The 22,371-nt window shown below is 41.2% G+C and overlaps 1 protein-coding gene across 1 annotated transcript; it reads left to right on the top strand.

The window, feature by feature from the left end:
- The first annotated feature begins 129 nt into the window (after positions 1 to 129).
- atp5po (ATP synthase peripheral stalk subunit OSCP) lies at positions 130 to 6,094 on the top strand. The gene is made up of 7 exons (XM_042709792.1): positions 130 to 206; positions 896 to 940; positions 1,127 to 1,237; positions 1,728 to 1,857; positions 2,169 to 2,281; positions 4,805 to 4,891; positions 5,572 to 6,094. Exons 1-7 carry the CDS (start codon positions 180 to 182, stop codon positions 5,680 to 5,682), a joined length of 624 nt encoding a protein of 207 aa, XP_042565726.1. The 5' UTR covers positions 130 to 179; the 3' UTR covers positions 5,683 to 6,094.
- The last annotated feature ends 16,277 nt before the right edge of the window (positions 6,095 to 22,371 follow it).

Here is a 22,371-nt window from a genome sequence, read left to right on the forward strand (position 1 = left end):
CTTGGCCAACAAAGGCAAAGATGATTCAGATTCGGATTCTTTAGTAGCCCAACAAAGGAAAAAAATTATACGGAACAACAAGTCCCACAATACATGGCAGCTGAAGGACGTTTATTTGGTGCGACTTTGGCGCATGCGTATGTATTTTGACCTCACTTCTCAGTCACTTCTCAGAGAAAATGGCAGGGATAGGCTTGGGGCTGCAGGTATGACATTCGGAAAACCTTTACAATTTCTACTGCTTTCTGCTCAGTCTTTTATTTGATTTAATAAATAATATACGAGAGAAGTTTGTGTTTAACAGCACTGTGGGTTAACATTCATATATTTTTTTCTTTTCGAAGTGCATTTCGACGTGGTGTTAAGTGCTGTATGGTAGCTAACGTTAGCAACCTTGCTAAACGCTGTGGTCTGTTGCTAACGTCAGTGGTTAGCAGTTTTATTTTAGCCAACCTTAACATTCAAAGGAGATAATAATGCCTGATTTACAATGCCTACTTTGACATTACACCATATTGGTGGTGGCAAAGTAATGTCTGGCAACACAAATTGTGTGTTTATGCTGGAGACAGGCATGTGTTAACCAAGAGTCCAGATTCAGTGCAATTTTGCTGACATTAGCATGCTATGCCAGGCCAGTAGCTAACTCGTTGACTAGCTAACTTTGTCAGTGGGAAGCTGAGTTATGCTGTTTGTAAGTTGAAGGTTATCATGGTTGCTATCTTGGGTGTCATTCAGGAACTTTGTGATATTGTTTATTTGGACTAAGTCATTGAACACGTTCGATGTCTGACATGGTTTGGTTAATCAAAAAAGTAGCTTATCTGGCTCAGCTGGTGCTTTACTAACTTGACTAAATCTAAGCTGACATTGCCATTTATCTCTCACTCTGCAGGTGCGTCAATTCAGCACGTCGGTCGTCCGATCGAAGCTGATGAAGGTAAGTGTGACGGGGCCGATTATTTTCCTTTACGCGTTGAACTAGGAACTGGCATTTGTTACCATTTTAGATGTAACGTTATTCTTTCCGCCATGGTAGAGCATGCAGTGCCGGGGGCGTGGTGGTAGGGATACCATAGACTATTGGACACTTGTGAACTTCAGGCCTGTTTGTCTCTCTCTTTAGCCCCCAATCACGGTGTATGGAGTGGAAGGTCGCTATGCCACTGCTCTGTTCTCAGCAGCCAGTAAGCAGAAGAAACTGGATCAGGTGGAGCAGGATTTGGGGCGTCTGGCTGTGAGTGATTTTTACATTTCTGCCTTATTCCCCCCTCTCTCCTACAGCCCTCTGCAGTGACCTTCATACTACTCCACTCTGTATTTCAGTTGTGTATCATTTGTTTTAATACAAACCTTTTGTTGCAAGGAGAAGCCCATGAAGCATTATTGATGGGTGCCAAAGAGTTTGGTCACATTCCTGCTCCTTATTGCTTGTAGAATGTGTTGAATGCTTCGGCGGACTCTCATCTTTCTCCAGTAGGCAGAGTAAATGTAAGGTTTTTCAGTGTAGCTTCTCGTCAGGAGATCTCTGCATATAATATTTAGCTCTAATGCATATAATTGGATTTCACTCATGCAGTGCAATTGAGAATCTGTCATGCTTTGTGTGCACCCATGTAGTGGGATGGCGAATCTGTTGTGTCCTTGTTCAATCTCCTTTCCTTTCCAACTCGTTCACCCTCTCGTATATTCACGTCTTCTTTCACTGTCTCCTTTGCCTCCCACAGGGCCTGATTAAGGACCCCAAGGTGTCCAGCATTGTAATGAACCCCCATGTGAAGCGCAGCTTAAAGCAGAAGACCCTCACTGACGCCCTCAGCCAGGTCAAGGCCACCCCTATCACACTCAACTTCATCGGTGAGTGGCTGACTCGCTCCTTCTCTATGATCTCCAGGTGCAACTATAAGAATAGCATGATTTGTCATTTAGTATTTAAAAGGGTCAACTTGCCCCGATGAGAAATGAAGGCCCAATGAAATGACAATGAAAGGACCGACAAGCCACTAGATGTTGATCATATTTATTTTGATATCACCATTACATATGTGGAATAATCAGGTAGTGCTATGGCACTTTATATAAGTTATTTCGTCTCAATGGGGGGAAAAAAGGGCCAAAGTTCAGGTTTGTACTCAATGTACTGTTGCCATGGTGACTGCCCACTACAGGTGTTTTGGCTGAAAATGGCCGCCTGCCCGTCACCGCTGACGTTATTGGTGCTTACACCATGATGATGAAGGCCCACCGTGGAGAGGTCACCTGCTCAGTCACCACCGCACAGGTACACCAGATCTGTTTGTCAGTCCTCACACACACACCCCTGTATGTTTGTTCTGTTTTTCTAAATGAAACATGCACTAGGGTTGTAAAAATATTCTGTATCGATTTGTGTCTTTCGATATACTTCAATTTAGTATGCACGTGTACTATAAATAAATCATCGAATATCAACTATCAATAAAGTAGCATATGTTGTGTATTTCCACCGACTGTTTTGAATGGAATGCTCGTGAGCGGTGTAAAACATACAAGGTCTCATGCCAATTAACCTAGCTATCTCTAGCTTAAGGAACCATCCTAACAGTTGGTAGTTGCTAGCGTGTGTTAATATGGACTCCTGTTTATGTGTGAATATGAATTAATGTAAATATGAAGATGACCAGGCACCCTTAGGGTTTCTACCTTTTTCCTATAATAATTCTTAAATTGAGGACACTGTAACATCGGCTAGGTAACTAGCTATCATTTCATGCTAAACGGAATTCTGCCATTTAAACTGTTTAAGGTTATTTAAGGTTCCTTAGTTAGCTAGCATAGCAACTAGATAACCATAGCAACCAAGAAACCATTTGCTGCATAGCCTGAAGCAAGGTTAAATTTCTCAATCAGCTCACCAATAAAAGGCAGTTGTGGGTTCAAAGTGATCACAACCACTTGCGGATGATGAATAACTTCACATAGACATTAAACAATTCTGAGAAACTAATGGGACACCAACGTAGCAAGGGCTTACTCTGATATAAATGTAGTGATTGAAGAAGTCCCCCCTCCCCCTTGCCTATCCTGAACAGTCTTTGCTGTAGATCCACACGACGTAGAAATATTGTTTCAAATACTGAGAGCGATTGAACTTGTGCACTGAGAGACGTGTCAGCAACAGCAAAACTAATATACTTTGGAGACGCAAATGCGCACATAGACATCCGTGTTGTATGAACGCAGACATTTTGGAGTCTGAATACTCAGGCGTTTAGTGTATAATAATGCATAACAGTAAGAATTGAAAAACACAAATGGAGATGCAAACTCTTTCGTTTTAAATGTAAAATTAGCTCGCTAACGCATCTGTGAAAATGTTTTGTTGCAGATTTGGTGCAGGCTTGTTCAGGACAATGTCGGGTTTTGAAATTGAATGGATGAAATGCATTTTTGGGCCAGTGATGGACTTTGGCGCTGCTCCCAGTTTGCCTTTGTAAACAGTGGAAAGTCGGACAAATGCTTAGCAAAGACCAGTAGACATTAGCCTATCTATGTCCCTTTGGTCATCTGGAGATTACGTCTCCAAAAGTAAATTATATTGTCAAAAAACCTTTTGATAGACATTATGGAATGAATGTGTGATATTCACATACCTATTACAATGCTACATTAAATAAAAATAGAATTGAACTTTAAGGCAAGATATTACGATTATTGTTCAAATTAAATATGCACAATGCATAGCATTGCCACCCGGCACAGAGGAGAGTCGTTGAAGATGGCTACTGCAGTGGGCAGGAATGACCAGTAACGGTCCTTATTGCCACGGCGATGAAGGAGCCTCTGACTGAAGACACTCTGTTGTCTGACCAGCAGGTTGTGTAGGGGGCGCCAATATGTTGAGCAGCTTGTGCAACATACTTCTCTCCATAACCAACAAGTCCCCAGAATGGAGTCAGCCTTTGTTAGCAGTTTGTTTAGTTTCTTAGGGTCACTGGCTCTGATGCTGCTGACCCAAACAGATGGCTGCAAAGAAGTACATTCATTAATACATCCATGCCATATGAACACATTTATGGATACAAAATATACAACTTGTTCAAGTATTTATTTGTCAGATGCACAGAAAAAGAGTCAGACTGGGCACTGAAATTCTTAGGACAAGACACCGCACAACAAACTACCATAGCATAACATATAATAACATATAAGTACTCTGAACATAGATTACACATATAATACACATATAATAAATCTACAAAATAAATATACAATACAATTTGCTAAACGTATAATACACATATCTCAACTTGGTGAGAAAGTGGCTAGTAACTGTGGCTGATAGACCAAAAAGTAAGCTTGCTCCACTGGTCACAATGTGGACGCATTTTGTTCAGTTCATGTGGACTGTAAAATGGAAAGGGCCGTATCAAATAGATAACTGAATTTAGTAACCTCAACACTCACTTTGTGGTATTGAATTGTGAAATGTGTGTATTACACCCCTAACCTTCACAGGTTAGGTCCAAACAGGATTTCACCATGTTAAAGTATTGAATTATCAGAAGCCAAGCTAGATTCAGACAAAGTTAATTTAGTTATTGTATTCTGGTCAAACCAGTGTGTTTCCTCAAAGTCCAAGATTTTAAATGTTTAGGGGCTTGTTTTGGACAGATGTCTTACGCTAGTGTGTCATTACTAGTGTTGCATACATCAAAGCCTTATTGTATATGCAGGTTAAAATACATTTGATGTACTGTTAGTTATGTTCTGTGATTCTTTAACTTTTAACTTTTTTTTAATTTATTTTCATCTGTGCTGTTAGGCGCTGGATGAAGCCAGCTTGGCAGATCTGAAAGTTGCCCTGAATGGCTTCTTGGCAAAGGGACAGACCATCAATCTGGTGACCAAGGTATGCCGGTTGTCTGTAGAACTTTCTAGAAGGCCGTGAAGTTGAAGTGGTGGATATACCCGTTGCTCAGAGAATTCGATCTCATTTCGTGTTTAATCAAGGGTAGCTCTGGAATTCAGTTTCTGCTGTAAGACAACAACATGATCACGCCACTGCGCTGTGAAGGTTAATCTGCTTGTCTTTCCCAGTTAAAAAAAATATATAAAGACGTTCATTGGCAAGAAAAGATTGTTTCTATTTCAGCATTTTGCTGAGTAATCAAACATGATATTAGGTAAACATTGTGGTACCTTGTATTGGAAGTATAACGTTCTGTTATGGTTGGAACATTTTACTGAGGATTATGTGAAATTCTGGAGCCTTCTATTAGAAATATAAGGTTGTGTTTCTATTGGAGCGTCCATGGGAGGTCTCCTGAAATACACACTCTCAGGAGGTGGCCTTTAGGCCCTTTTATTCTTTCATCTACACGATCTACTGGGAATACTGTTACAATTTATTAAATATACTCTAAATTTATATTTTTATCATTTTTGTAACCATTAAGTAAAACCATGTAGAACTGTGGGGAGGAACTAAACAAATTGCATTATGATTGATTAGTAAGTATCAATGACATTTGTCCCAGAACAAGGTGATAAACTTTTGTCACTTTTCCCCTCTGTTTTTGTTGTCTACAGTCTGACCCATCCATCCTCGGTGGCATGATTGTCAGCATCGGGGACAACTATGTGGACATGTCCACCAAGACCAAGGTTCAGAAGCTCACCAAGCTGATCAGGGATACCTAAGTCCTGTGGACTCATCCGACCAGACCTGACGAGTCAATCCCAGAGTAGAGCGGGAGAGAGGTCTAAATGTCGTAACCCTCCGCCCAGTCTATGAAAGTTGACCTGTCTTCTTGTGTTCATAATAAATATTCTGTAACGTACAGATTTGGGGTTTTATTTTTTTGCGGGGTGACATCAGTGTGGGTGCTTTTTGAGTTGATGGAGTAAAAACTGCTCCTCCGTCTAAGATGTATTTGGGGTCATCCACGGTACTCCCTAAACTTGGCAGTGTCGTTCAGGTTGAAACACAATAGAGAAATGAAGACATGAAGGTCTGACTTCAGGGATATTTCGTGCCGTGTTGCGAAATAGGACCTAAACTAAATAAAGCGTGTTTCACTGGAAGGCCCGGCCTTTCTCTCTTATCAAAACATTTTCAGGGTGCAGCTGCTGTTTAGCCATGTTTTCTGCTCCAATTCTTACGTTTTAACTTCACGTGACACAAGCCCAAGTCGTGTATACATGCTACCTAATAACTACAAACAGCTCGCCCAGAGTTAATTCAGCTAAACACATGAACTTGGTTCCTTTGGTTTGGTTGTTCGTATCTTCGGCAGGAGACGTTGATATCAATTTTGCAACAACCCAGATATACCAGTGTAGTCTGCTGTTTCAGTAAACACATCTCCGTCAGTAAACACATCTCCGGCGATCTCCCTCGTGTGCTTAGAAGAGGTCCAGTTTCAGGATGCATCCATGGCTCAGTGAGTGCATGTCCTGTTAGAGCCACCTCTCACTGTGTTCATCAGAGATGTAATCAGAGAAGTGGCAGGCATGTGTGGTTCTTGGGAAATGTAAATAATTTATAAGGGTGATCCTTTCCTATCATTTCCTTTTCAGCAACACATTCAATGAAATATAATCTTTTACAGAACTACAGTACAGGTTATATAATAATAACTTTTGCAATAAGACAAAAGACAACAAATAACTTTAATACATAAATAAGAAACTTTTCAACAATATATGTGGGTTTAAGGTTTACGTGGGTTTCATAGCACAACATAGCACACAAACACGCATAAGGGCCGAAACACACCAAACGCGTTTTTAAAAACGGGACGCTAGCAAATGCATTGTTTCCTGTGGTACGGCGCGCCTTGCGTGTGCGCCTTTTCTCCGCCACGCGTTGCGTGTTTCTAGCGTTTTTTAGATGCGCTTAAAAGTTGAACTATTCTCAACTTTCCAGCGCGAGGCGCACCGCTCATCAATGTCCCACTCGGCCCAGGCAGGTTGCGCACGCAGCTCCGCTTCCTAGGCGCCGGGCAAAACAGCCTGGTGATTCTGCGAATGTTTTGCCCGCCGCACTTTGCCAAGGCGTTTTTGAAGCGTCTGCCGTTTTAAAAACGCTTTTGGTGTGTTTCAGCCCTAACAGACAACACAAACCGCCTAATAGGAAACCCTTATGGCATCATTCTCCTAGCCAAAAGGCCAAAACAAGGCCAAATTCATCTTCTATTAGGCCGTGTTCACACTTGACTTTTAAAAAAAAAAAATTTAAAGCGCTGCCTTTTGTGCCTTTTGAGCGCTTCAGTGCGAGAATTCTGTAACCTTAACAACGGTAATCATACATTCTAGCGATACATTATTATCCGTTATTAATTAATTAATCAATCAATCAATCAATTTGTTTATTTGATCAAGAGGGACAGTGTACATTCATGAACATTAAAATGTAAATGCACCCAATTATAGCCAAAAGGCTAGTTTCCATTGGCAGTCCCCCTGCCAGAGTGAAAAAGGCTGTACAACATAAAAAAAGAAGGTTACAACCTAACTTATCCGTTAGTTATCGACTACTTATTGTTAGCTAGCTACTATGGCGAATAACATGCAATTACTTGTGTTCGTGAACAGCCAAGGCGCCGTTTATGGGTGCATGAAATCCTCCTCAATAGGGAGTCGCAGGGGGCATTAGTAACTACGGTAGTAGGTTACTAGGGAAGGTACACGCGTACCTACTCTCCTCGTCCTGATTGGTCAGCTGTTAGAAAGGTGCTTCACGTCCCCCACCACTTTTCTGAAAAGTTGAGAAAATTGAACTCAAAAAAGCGTCGGGCGCTGCGCTTTTTAAAAGTTTTTTCTAAAAACGTGACGCTAGCAAAAGCATTGTTTCCTATGGTACGGCGCGCCATTCGTGTGCGCGTCGCGTCTTTCTAGCATTTTTTAGGTGCGCTTAAAATATTCTCAACTTTTCAGCGCAAGGCGCAGAGGCGCACCGCTCATCAATGTCACCATAGACATATATGTCTATGAATGTCACACTCGGCCCAGGCAGGTTGCGCACGCAGCTCCGCTTCATAGGCGCCGGGCAAAACAGCCTGGTGCGCCCATAGGGCCGAAACACACCAACCGCGTTTTTAAAAACGGGACGCTAGCAAATGCATTGTTTCCTATGGTACGGCGCGCCTTGCGTGTGCGCCTTTTCTCCACCACGCGTTGCGTCTTTCTGGCGTTTTTTAGATGCGCTTAAAAGTTGAACTATTCTCAACTTTCCAGCGCAAGGCGCGGAGGCGCACCGCTCATCAATGTCACACATTTCCGCGCCTTGCGCTGGAAAGTTTAGAGTAGTTCAAAGTGAAAGTGGAAGGACTACTAATAAAAGTAGTGTCGAGTCTTTGCGGGTCTATTTTGAGGAAGTGGTTCACACAATACTGAATGGCAGTGGATGAATTCGTTTTTCTGTTCATCATAGCAGCACATGCTCTTTCTGTTCGACCACTTCATCATTTTGGGAGCACCAGGAAAATGTGGGCTAAATGTGGGCTAATCGCGAAATGTGGGACTTTCGGGCTGATCGCTTTTTTGTTCCTCATGAAGACGACTGGCGGTGAAACCACAGGGGGTTAGCTGAACTCATTGCCAATCCTGGATTTTAATTTGGTGTTAATTTAATTTTAAATTCCACGCTCTTTTTAGTGCATTTTAGTTCAGTCTGAGGTTGCTCCAGGGGCGTTTCTAGGATTCAAAGAAAGGGGGGGCTTAGCCCCAAGGGGAGTGGCATGTTTGCGCGCGGCAATTTTTTATTTTTTTAAGGCCCATTTGGGGCCGCGGATATCCATTGTTTCAGACAGTTCATAGATTGGTTTAATCAGAAAGAGTGTGATTTTGCTCTGTAGTTTTGCTTGCATTCAGTATATGATAACACAAGAGACAGAATGACAGGGTCATAGTGAAATTTGACAACACAAATATACCAGCTGTGGTGAAATGACCTGTTCTGAGCACCAAAGCTGTCCTGTGGGTAGCTCTTCAGCTTAACCTGTCTAGGCCCTGTGTCTTTTTCACCTAAATCATTAGTTGCTGCAGCTGCTTGGTCTGTCTCTTCCTCTCTCTGCCTCAGCCTCTCCTTATGCATGACCATTTAAGATAAGTTCAAACATTGAAACATTAACTGATCGAAATCCAGAAGCCAATTTTATGACTTGGCATAAAAATATCATGTAATAATCTAGTTTAGGCTAACCCTTGGAGTAGCCTAGGCCTGACAACAAATGCCTATACATTTCTACCACAGTAGAAGAAAATAAAAAAAACTCCACTCATTTCCTTCTAGACCTGTAGACCACTAACCTCCATCACACCGGCTCCTTCAGCCCTGTCAATCTCCTGCTTCTCTCTCTCATCTGACTGGGCGGAGCTGCCACCTCTCCTAAAGAATGTTCTTATATCCATCTGGTCAATGAATTGGATGATATAGCGGTACAATAGCGTTATGAGGGACACTATGACATTTAGTTTTCACGAGCATTAACTGATTATAAATAACAACATTCTATAGGGACTGATAATATTGTTTTGAAATACTAGAGAGATATATCAATGCAAAGAATAGAGAGATGTGGATAGTTATTTCTTGTATTTCGAATTCGCTCGTTCACACTCTTGCTAACTGGTGACAGTTTCTAACAAAGTAGCAAGCTAGCTTAGTTTTAACATAGCCCACTACAATATTCGCTTTCATTTGCCTCATATCAAGTAAACCTAAAGCAGGTAACAGTCGTTAACAACTACAGATAGCCACATTCTGTAACTTCTTGTACTTACAATTTCACTCCGTGCGTCATTTACTTTGAACTCCTTGTCTATAATACTGGCTGTCGTTGACGAGAGACGGTACTAGTGCCCGGGGTTTATATCGTAAAGTATGATGAAAGGCTATTGGATTATAATTTGAAGGGGGAGTAAACATACAAACCAGAACGCACGCACATAAGTAGCATGTTAGAGTTATAAACAACTTGTCCGTGTCAGAAACAATAGTTTAATTTTTTTTTTAAGCCAATAATGCCAAATGATTTGGGGGGGCTGAAGAACATTTTAGGGGGGCTTCAGCCCCCCTAAAATAGGCCTAACGACGCCCCTGGGTTGCTCTATGGTTTATGGCCAAGTCTATTGCTTGCTTATCTGTTTTTAGGTTTTTTTTCTTTACACTTTCATTCCTTTTTATTTGTTTTAGTTGTTTATTTCCTTTTATTTCCTAAATTCTTGTTTAATTTTATTATCAATGTATTTACCTCAACTGGAAAGCACTTACAACTCCTATGGTTTTAAAATGTAGGCTACTATACACATAAAGTTGACTTGACTTGACTTCAACCGTCTTCCTGTGTATGGATGAGGTAATGTGGTCAGGATGTGGTCAGAAAAGTGTGACAATAACAAAGTGTTTTTTTTTTCTTTCTTGACTTTCCTTATGTAGGTTGCTTATCAAAATAAACTTTGTTGATTTGTGTTTGCCTAATTATAACACAGGCCGTTAAATTTAGCCCAGTTGTAAAACACAACACTGACCCCAGCTATTAGTTAAATGAATAATCTCACAGTCGAGTAGGCTGTAGGCAGGCTGTAGGCAGTTTGTTTATTACTTGAGCAATAAACAAACTGTAAATAGGGCTATATGCTACAAATAAAATTTCTAATAGTGCCCACCAGAGGGCAGTAGCATATTGCCTTCAGCATCCGTATCAGAGGTTATCACCAAAGTCCTTACCTATTATAATAGAAACTACGTCATACATAATAGTTTTTCCATGTGTAGAAGACATCGGTCTCGTACGTTTTTGTGTAGTTGAATATATACATTTAGCTACTTTATTATGTTAATCCTTACTGAACTTAATTTTAAACTACAATATATAATTGAGCAATAGTGATATTAAAGGCTATACATAGCTGTCATGTTATTATGTAATTTATATTTTCCACACCATCCAGCAGATGACTACAAAACACAGTATTGATGTGGGCAGGAGTCAGTCTTCAGTTTATGGCTACTTGCCACACATGCTAGATGCTTTGGCCCTGGGTCTTGCAAATGTATGCAGCATATCTCACAACTTCGAAGAGAAATGGTACTACATAATTCTCAAGGAAGATGTACATTAATCTTACTTCAAGTAAGACTTACATCTGTCTTACTCACACTTATAGCATATAAGTTATACAGTGTGTAGTTTTCATTTGCATTAGTAGAAATTGATTCATAATTATGTTTTCAATGTGTTTAGGCTTAGAATGAGCTCCTCGTGTCTACATAGGGAGCAGGTCCTCTTCCATGGAATCTGCCATATTGCACCGTCATGGTTCTACAATAGCGCAGAACGGACAAACCAAACCACTGGGTCGGGCCAAGGGTATTAAACTGGCTGCAATTCAGCCAACTCACCAGCCAACAAAAGCTATACACTGCACCTTAAGATTCACCCACTCTAACGGATGGAAGGGTTAGGGTTGCAGAAAAAGACCCAAGTGCAGACCAAATGCAAACAAGAATTTAGGATTTATTTCACGAAAGTTAAACTTCACAGTTCTGGTCTTGCAAATGTATGCAGCATACCTCACAACTTCGAAGAGAAATGGTACTACATAATTTTCAAGGAAGATGTACATTAATCTTACTTCAAGTAAGACTTACTTCTGTCTTACTCACACTTATAGCCTATAAGTTATACAGTGTGTAGTTTGTATTTGCATTAGTAGAAATGGATTCATAATTGTGTTTTCATTGTGTTTATGCTTGCTTAGAATAAGCTCCTTGTATCTACATATGGAGCAGGTCCTCTTCCCTGGAATCCACCATATTGCACCGTCATGTTTCTACAATAGCCCAGAACAGACAAACAAAACCACTGGCTCATGATGGGGCCTTTCGTGTTGTTTGGCATTTCACGGTCACCGTAGGTACTCGCACGTGCTTGTAAGTGGGAAGGGTATTAAACTGGCTGCAATTCAGCAACCTTACCAGAGGATGCCAGCAAAAACTATATACTTTACCTTAAGATTCACCCACTCTAAAGGATGGAAGTTAGTAATGTGTAGTTCAGCATAATGTCCTCATGTTTTCTAGAGAACGAAGACTAGTTTGTGGGATTCAAATGTTACACAACAAATTTGACAACCCTCTAGTCTTGCATTAGACCTAAATAAATGTATTTACTTGATCCCAGCCTGTCTCCGCCCTTCTCTCGAATGGAAAAACACTGAAAATGTTCTGTTCTCAGTGGGTTGTCAGAGCTATCTTTTGTTGACTCCAGGTTTGGATCTGTTCCAAAGGGTTCAGTACTATCTTGTCAGTTTCCCCTTGTTTTGATAAGAACACATATACACCATCCAGATTCCCCTGTGTTTCTCACACTCCTAATGGAGGGTGCCAGATGTCCAAAAATTCCAGACTTTGTCCCATACTGTGAAGGAAGGAGGAACGGTCAAGTGTTTGTTGTGGAAAGAAATGTGTCAGCCTAAAGTGATTTAATGAGGTGTGCCATGGGTGAGGGGAGTCGTCTGGTCACGTACTCGCATGGAGAATTCTTAAAGGGGTCCAGCAGAGTGGACCAATGAAAAGAGGGCTTGGGCGGGAGCCTCAAGTGCTGGAGCAGAACTCCAAACATTTGGACACACTGTAATTACCCTGTGGCTTTGTTGTACATCCTGATGCCCCTTACCTTGGTGCCAGTCCTGAGGTAAAAGTTTTGGACCCTAACTAGCTCTAGGGTACCCTAACTACCCTAACATTAGTCCTAGTTACGCAGAAGTGAAACTCCCTCATATCAGTAATGGCAAGGCACATCAAATCAGTGAATGGTCAAGCAAAACTCAAAAGAAACCACAAATTATGCTGTCAGATTCGGGGTCAGTTGGAGATAACTGGTTTGAGCTGGTGTGATGTCATAACTGGCACTGAGGAGGACATGCCACATTGACAAAATAATAACAGAATTTTTTTTAATACATATTTGGATGCGTATCTGATGAGAACTGAATATTTACTCTAGACACCAATACATTTGTGTTGTACTGTCTGTCTACTACATGGAAATTAAATGAATTGTAGATTTGGTGTAATTTAAAGAATATATGTTTTAAGTTATTGTAATTGCTCTTAATAATCTGATTTTAAAACAAACCAAAAATGTATTTTCAATTGAGTCATTGGTATAAACTAATGGTAATAAACAAATAATTTAGTTTCAATTATTTTGCCTTCATGTCTTTATGCGGTTGGTACGTGTCCTTTCAAATCAAGCGGCCCCTGAGAGTTACACATCAAGCAACAGGTGGTCCATAGCTGGTTGACAAAGTAAGTAAAATAGTGGTGTCCTTGTGTGGCATGGCTTGGTGGACTTGCTGTCTACTCATTCAGATGGGCAATGGGCTGAGAGGGGGGTAGAGGTACTTAGCCCAAGTTATTGTGACGCTTCTCACAGTAGACACACTTACATTAAATCAGCCAACAACTTCTCCTTCAGTCCTGCAGCCACACAGCAGAAATATAACAGAAATTCATAAATAAGTTGTAGCTTGCGCATAGGACCAGGAGAGGCATCTGGGCCAAATAGCGGACTTTTCGCCTATGCACTTGACTTAAACAATGCATAGATACTATACAAACTTGAAGTAAGCTGGAAGGACCCCTATGTTATACTGCGCTCATCTGACCTGAAATATTTCGTCTTGTGTTGTTATTATTTAACTCCCACCTTTAGAGAAAGCACAATAGCAACAGGGGCGAGGAAAAACTCCCTGGTAATCAGGGAGAAATCTTAAGCATCACTAAAGCCCTGCCTGTAGGTCAATGCTTTCTGTACTACGTATAAAATATAGAAATTGTTCTGTAAAACAACTAAAATGCTGTGACAACCAGTTTGTGGACTGATGCCGAAATATATTGTCTGCTAGCACTTTGGGGGAGGCTTCTGTTCAAAGCTTGAGGCTACTACCTAGTTAGTTACACCTATACACCTAGGCTAGTTACAACCCATAGGCTAATGATGGTTTTCACTCACATCACCTTTAATTGTCCTCTTCTATTAGGTTTTATAGTATTGTTCTTTTTGTCTTTTTTTCTTTACACTTTCATTCCTTTTAATTTGTTTTAGTTGTTTATTTCCTTTTATTTCCTCAATTCTCGTTTTATTTTATTATCAATGTATTTACCTCAACTGGGAAGCACTTACAACTCCTATGGTTTTAAAATGTAGGCTACTATACACAAAAAGTTGACTTGACTTGACTGTTCAACCGTCTTCGTGTGTATAGATGAGGTCAGAACGTGGTCAGCAAAGTGTGACAATAAAGTTTTTTTTTTTCTTTCTTGTCTTTCCTTACGTAGGTCGCTTATCAAAATACATTTAGTTGATTTCTGTTTGCCTAATTACAGCGCAGGCCGTTGAATGTAGCTCTGTTGTAAAACACAACACTGACCCACGCTATTAGTTAAATGAATAATCTAGCTGTCGAGTACTATAAATAAACTATAAATAGGGCTGTATGCTAATAGTGCCCACCAGAGGGCAGTAGCCTATTGCCTTCAGCATCCGTATCAGCGGTTATCACCAAAGTCCTTACCTGTTATGATAGATACTACGTCTCACATAATAGTTTTTCCACGTGTACAAGACGTCGGTCTCGTACGTTTTTGTGTAGTTGAATATATAGCTGTAGCCTACGTCATTCATGCGTAGCCTATCCTGACTCAAAGTTATGGGTATGCGTTTAAAATCTGCGACTGCATCAACCTGATTGCTGCAGATACCTGCTCGAAGCTTGACTGTTCTCTCTCTTGTACGCTTTGTAACTGTATATGTAAATGTAATTATATTTAGACTCTGACTGGAACCCACAGAATGACCTTCAAGTGAGTATATTCACAGGAATAACTGAACGTAGGCTATAGGTTAACGAGAACAGACTAATCAATTAGTTTACTAGTTGAGATAACTGTTACGACTGGTGGGTGTTGTGCAGGACTCAATAGCACGACTCAGCACAGGGGTAGATTTAAAGGGTGAAACGTTTTACTCGCCGGGTTCGGTACACAGGTAGGCAGTCCAACAATTGCAAACAAAACCAAACAGGGAATAGGCAGGAGAATAGTTGTAGGGCAGGCAGAGGTCAGAAGCTAAACGCTAGAACACGAGGAACAGTGGGAAAAAACAAGGAACATACCATATAACAATAATTTACGAAGACGCCACGAGAAACAAGAAAACAAGGACTATATATACACATAGGCAACAGATAACGAGGGACAGGTGAGAACAATCAAGGCGGGGCAGACAAAGACACAGGTGGACTAAACAAGGGGAATTAACAGGACACAGGTGAAACCAATAATACAAACAAACCGGGAGATTGGGAACAGGCAGGGGCGGACTGGGGGAAAAAAGTGGCCCGGGAGTTAGTGTCAGACCGGCCCACTCAATACACGGCGCGCGGCCCACTCAGTACACGGCGCGCTGCCCACTCAATAGCCTACACGGCGCGTTGCCCATTCAATGCATCGTACGTATCGACCAGTCAGTGGCCTACTTGGAAAAATACCCATACACTTAACATTATTTTGGATGATTACAAAGAAATTACATCATATATGTTGTTTTTTTAAAATAACATTTGGATCCACCAATTTGCCTGGATGGACACATGGAATAAAATGATACTGGCTATTGTAACACTCCAAGGTAGGTATAGTTTGCTAGATAAATGGGCTTAACTCTGGGCTAGTATCAGATGGTTATACGTATAACTACAGAACCTTAAGGAATGAATATCCACACAATAAAGAAACTGGAATCAGAGGGTAGAATTAGTATGAACTATATTGTAGAAATGAACAGAATAGAACATACGATGGGGTGTGAACATCAGTGGTATCAGTAGTGTTGCATGCTGGGTGTGATTGTGTGTGTGTGTGTGTAGGGGTGTTGAAGGTGCATAAAACAATAAGTTAAGTAACAGAACCTAAACTAACTCTGCTGGCCCGGGTGCATTATAGTCACATGATAATAAAAACCAATATCAGTATACTCATGTGTTATTATGACTTCACTATCTAATCTAGATAACATATTTACATTGTTTATAATGTTAGTGTTGTGTGTAACACGGTGATTTTAGCATAACAAGCTAGCTGGTTAACTTATTTTACATAAGTTATTAGAAATTATAAGATTGCCCTCTTTACAACTACCACCATGGATAGCTTGCTCATCGATTGTAAACAAGTGACTACGGCTAACATGTTAAAATAAATCATCTCGATGATGACAACAGCGCCAGCTTGCCTATTTTACCAGATCATAACGGTCTCAATTTTGGACATTTATCTACCTAACGTTAGCTAGGCTAGTTGGTAGTGAACGTCACCTCATCTGTGAAAAGCAAGCTAACATTGGCCAATTCAACGCCACAACTTACCTTGTATCACTGTCACTGTCACGCGAAATAACAGTCGTAAATGGCCCAGAGTTTTCTTAAATGCAATTCCTCAAAACTACCAGATGCCCCACGGGCCGCTCCGTGTTAGAAGGGCTGACGGCACACGTCACTACGGTTGCGTGCCCTGGCGGGGCGTGTATGCAAATCCAGGTGCGTTTAATTTAGGAATCCTCATCCTCAATCCGCACAGCTGAGAACACTTCGGCTGTGTAAGAACCCATTTTCAGGTGTTCATTAATAAGGTGGAGATCGTTTCTTATGTTGAATTTCTGAAGTCCGTAAGAAGACATTTCAGAAGACACTTCAGAACATTTTCGAAAAATAGGCACCATGAGTGTGAATACAGATCGCGAGGAGGAGTATAAAAATAAGTCAGTGAATTACATTTGTATAGTTACGAGAGGAAATTATACGTGTTCTGAGTAGTATGGAAAATAGTTGTGAGTGCCGGCGGTGACGTAGGGAGGGCCGGTTAGTGATGGTAGTGGGCCGGTATTTTGGACCATCCCAACCTCGTCGGCCCACCGGGGATTACCCCGGTATCCCCGATGGCCAGTCCGCCCCTGGGAACAGGTGAGGGGTGGAGACACGGACAACAACAAGAGGGCACATGGCATAGACAAACAAACATAGGAAAGCACATGGCGGGAACAAGGAAGCACGAGGACAAGACAAGGGAACAAACATGTGACAACACAAGGGAGACAAACTCAGAAATTAGACACGGACAGAACACAGACCTTACAATAACGGGTTTATCAGAGCTAAATGACCGTAGAAACCACGGTCGTTTTGTGCAGTAAAACATGCTTCTCGGGTAGGTTTATTTCTGTTGCGACCGAGTAGAGCTGTAACAATGGAACTGTTGTAACATGCTTAATTTTTCAGCTCACGCAGTGCGATGAAACTCACAGGCAACATGCGACGGCATCAGCCTGCTACATTCAAAATGAAAGCTTTCACCGATTTGGCTTACAGACTGCTCCTCTGGTGTTAAATGCCGCTCTTCACAGACGCGTGGGAAAACTTTAAACAATGTCTGGAAACAGTGGCGGTTCTACATGGAATTACACCCCGGGCGAGACCCCCTCCGAGCGCCCCCCCTCCCCTCGCCGTGGGGAAAAAAAAATCTGCACAACTAAACATCAGAATTGCAAATTTAAATAAACATGCTAAATATCTGTCATTATAGACGCTATATAAACCTATATTTCAGGGAGTAACAATTAGCTGCTTGGTTACTGCCTCGAAGTCTATGCATGGCACACTTTAAGTTATAACTGGTAAACTATACTTTGTCACGAAATAGAGTTGTAGCAAATGGCAAATGTTCGTCTTTGAAACTACCTACAGAAGATATTAACATTCAGTTGGCTAATTACAGGGCCCAACGTTAACCAAATGATGGAAATAAATAATAACTGAACTTGTAACAGTTTTGTTGCAAAGCACAATCTTATGGTGAAATTAGATCTCGTGTTTGTTGAGTTAAAACCGAATTATTGTTGTATAAGCATAGCCAGCATCATAGCAAGAAGGCTAACAAACGTTATACCCACCAATTAACATTAGACCTTCATTCATGACATGGATACCGTAATCATACAGAGAGAAAAGTGGCATACCAAAGTGGCATACCTTTATGTTTTGCTCGTTTCTCCTCCTCTTCTTTTCTTTTTTTTCTAAATTGGGCACCTGATGGCTTTGGCCTTTTCCTGTCCATCTCTGTGCTTATTTGGCGACAATGGTCATTCGAAATCCGTAAGAAGTTATTTAAGACAATTAAGAAAATGTTCGAGAATGAGACCAAGTCTTTTTAAAGACTCAGTCCTTCCTTACCTATAGATTACCTTTGCATCTGCAGTAGGCCTATTCGTAGCCTAATCTAAGGAGTACTTTGCTAAATATCGCAACTGCGCACAGATTGAGAATGACCCGAGGCTATGTTTATCTAACATTGCACCAGGAATTGAGGACCTTTGCAAGGCTCATTTCTCGACAATCAAAAAATGTCCCATCCCCCAACACTGTCACTCGTCCAGGAGTTAAGACTAAACCAATTCACCTTGCCCTTGGTGACCCAATAATCGTTCTGTATTACCTATTTGTACTAGCCATTTCAGACCATTCAGAAAAACAAAAACATCCAGGAATTATTGGCCTGTAATTATAATATTATGAATGTGCGTTATTTGGAAGAAAGTTGAGGTGTGACTGACTTTAGCCCACTTAGCCTATTTCATTAGAGTATTGCTGGATCCCCCGTTCCCCCCCTTGTCCACAGCATCTGAGCACGGCACCTTTATCAGCTGCAGGGGGCGCCAATTTGCCAATTCCTCACACAGTGATATAATTAATAATAGAAAACCCAGATTTTTTTTTTTTTAACTGCTCGTGCTGCCGCCCACCTGTCATGAAAAAGTCCCGCCCCGGGCGGCTGCCCGCTTCGCCCATGCCTAAAACTGCCCCTGTCTGGAAAAAACCTCAACGTCATAGCCTGGAAACCCCTCTGCCACCTACGAAGGTCCAGATAATACCAGTCCCTTTGTAGGGGGCAGGGGGGATTTCCAGGCTATGACGTTGAGGTTTTTCGGGATTTGACAATAGCTTTCCTTGACTTTCAATGCAATGCCGGAGCTAACACACCAGAGGTCACCGGAATACATGATAATACAGCAGACCGCACCCAAACTGAATGGATGTCTCGTTTCCAACAGGGCTTGTTTTGTATGATAATAATAATACTCAGACACACACACACACACACACACACACACACACACACACACATATATATATATATATATGTATGTGTGTGTGTGTGTGTGTGTGTGTGTGTGTGTGTGTGTGTGTGTGTGTGTGTGTCTGAGTATTATTATTATATTTATTATTATATACCACAAGATAAAATTGCCCATTCTGTTTCCATCATGTGACTGTTTTCACTAACTAGTCGTGTACAGTGATGTTAAAGCAAAGGTGGGGAAATCCAGATTATTTAGTTGGTTTTACAGATACAGATAATGACGTCGCTGTGCACCTCTAATACATACAGCACCCCCTCTGGCATTCCTCTATGCATACCAGCTCCCTAATATTAGACTGCCACTATAACTATGATAACCCACAATTGTATCCCAGTGCGTAACTATTAATGAAACCTTAAGAGAGCACATATTCAAGTGGGTGTGGTGCAACAGGAAGGAAGCCAGATGTACTATCAGGCACTCCGCGTTATCTGTCATGTTCTAAGCCAGCAGCGAATTCACCCAAGCAGCAGTACTCTTCTGGTATAACTGAAGACCCGGAACAATGAGGGAACTCGTTTGCTTCTTGACTGTAGTGTTGACACTACATTGACTTTATTAATTTGACTTATGTACTGCGATGAATTAAACACTATTTACAGACAATTTAGTCTCCTTGTTTGGGTGGTTTATTCAGGTTTGCAACCTGTTAGTTTAAGCCATTTGAAGAGCCGTCTTTAGTGGCCTTCCTCCTTTTATGGCTACGAGCGTTTTAGGAAATACATAAATTAACATAACACACTCATTACACAATTTACACTCTCCAGTTCCTCTGTTACGGTTGTTAATATTATTATAATATCAACCATACAAACGTCATTGGTTCCATTTGGCATGTGGAAATGGTTACAAAAATGTGATCACACAGCCGCTCTACCTTAAGAAAAAGACACCTTTATTTTTTCCTTCTTTATAAATGTAACCTTACACTTAAGTTTATGCTCTCAGGAAAACACCTCTGTGACTGTCTTTTTCCTCTGTCTGTTCCTGTTCGGTAATAAAGGATAATGCGGGGAATCTAATTTTACAACCTTGAAAAAGGCCCAGCTGTCTGTGCTTCCTCAGCAGTGCTGCAGCAAACATGCAGAAGTGGATGGAATCAAACACCACTGAAGTAAAGAAAGGAGATTCGTGAGGCTTCGTTTCGACAGTTGGTCTGGGAATACAAGACATGACTTGCACTTTGTTTAGCTTAGCCTACCCAAATAACAGCTATGCAGCTGAAAGTAGAAAGAAAAGTGTTTGCATTTTGGTCAGCAAACGATGCTTGACCTCCCACAGAGCAGCTTGTCTCTTGTTACCAAGGGCAGCAGTATAGAGAGAACGTTGAAAATGTGTTTGCTCTGGCTTATCGGTCTTGTGATTAATAACCAATACTAAAGAAACACCTGTCACCACTGAGGGAGTTCCCACACTGTTTATGGAGCACTGCTTATGACTTAAACTATAGTGAATGCTAGCAGCAAATCAAATCTTCTTTCCTATAATATTTTGGTAATACTAATATTTAGATAGCTTGTGCCTCCCTAGATCATGATATATGCCGTATGTCAGGCCTTTAAAGAAAAAAGTACATTCATATAGGGATGGCACTGCTAAGAACTACATTCACCAATATGCACCTGACTGCACCTTTAACTGCTCTTTATCTACAAGGGTCAGACACCACTGATTACAACGGACACATCTGTCGGAAAGGAAGCGTTATGCTCAATTTGTTACTGTATCTGTGTCTGTGCAATGATAGCAGATCGGCCTATTTCACTCAAACTTGCATTACTACCAGACAGAATGAGGAAACAACGGACAATGTACAATGAGTCAATTGACAAAAGATATAAAAACAGTAATGTCTAGACCAATGCGGAACTATGAATTTATTTTTGTTCAGAAAATCTTTAAATGTCACTGTCCTGTGTAGCCCATTTGCATTTGCCTTGTGTTTCATGGTCATGAGGTCTCCGTAATACACACCTCCTCTGTTCTTTATTTTGCCTTCCTCTTCTGTTTAGGAGAACATTAATCTTAGCCGAGGCAATAGCCTTGGTTCCCTTTGGCATGTTCAGACACCAGTGGCGTAACGTAGTTACGACGGGCCCAGGTGCAGGCTATGACGGGCCCTAGTCAGTGGCGTAAGGCAGTGGTTCCCAAACATTTTACAGTCCCGTACCCCTTCAGACATTCAATCTCTAGCTACGTACCCCCCCGTTTTTTTTCATGTTTGTAACCGCCGCCGCCGCCCCCTCCCCCCGCGCACATTTTCAGCCTATAACACTTGAAACTGTCATGGTAGGTCACTAACCTACCTGTAGCTATTATTTGCCAGTGTAATTATTTAGCTGAATATGGGTATACATCAGTATTTTTGGCAATGCGACTTGGACAATTCAGACTATTTAGATTGACATAAATATGTCTATGGGCCCCGGCTACGGGCCCCCAAGACCCACGGGCCCAGGTGCGACCGCACCTGCTGCACGCCCTATAGTTACGCCCCTGTCAGACACCCACAGACACACCAAAATAAACATATCTCCATCTGGTGTCTGTGACAGTAGGGCCCTGTAATATAATTGAAAAGAGGCAGTATTTGTTTGACTTTGTTAATGATTGACAGGATTGCTAATGGCACCATTTGCTGGATCAATACTAATCAATTTGAGTTGTCCTGGGAATGACCTGCACTTTTTTTCTTTGCTTACCAGAACTGCTGAAGGCGGAAATCCTGTTGTATCCTGTTGGTTGTGAAATGATGTATATCCACCTACGATGCTGCATGGCTTTCTGGCATGACAGAACAGGACATGAACTGTGTTTCTGGAGTTATTTTATTTTCAGTTCAGTGTTACTAGCGTGCTTCTACTGTGTTGTTTACATCATTTAGCTATGACAACAGTATAGTAAGAAGTTCTTGTTGTGAACAACAAATAAAGAAATACATAAAAGCTTCAAGTTCATAATAGAGTAGTAATGGCTTTAAATGAGGCATTATAATGCCTCATTTGTAGGTGTGATTATTTCAGGTAAGTTTGTGTAATATCCCACTGTGATTATCATGGGAGAAAATATTAAAATTGTATGAGTAAGGATGTGATGTTGAGGATGGTACTATGACTTTAAGTTT

Source organism: Clupea harengus, chromosome 2 (genome assembly GCF_900700415.2).
Source record: "Clupea harengus chromosome 2, Ch_v2.0.2, whole genome shotgun sequence".
In the NCBI taxonomy this organism is placed as follows: domain Eukaryota; kingdom Metazoa; phylum Chordata; class Actinopteri; order Clupeiformes; family Clupeidae; genus Clupea; species Clupea harengus.

Coding starts and splice junctions, on each gene's coding strand:
- atp5po (XM_042709792.1), top strand. CDS start 180: ATGGCAGGGATAGGCTTGGGGCTGCAG. Junction 2,282..4,804: donor GCTCAGTCACCACCGCACAG/GTACACCAGATC, acceptor CTGTGCTGTTAG/GCGCTGGATGAAGCCAGCTT. Junction 4,892..5,571: donor CCATCAATCTGGTGACCAAG/GTATGCCGGTTG, acceptor TGTTGTCTACAG/TCTGACCCATCCATCCTCGG.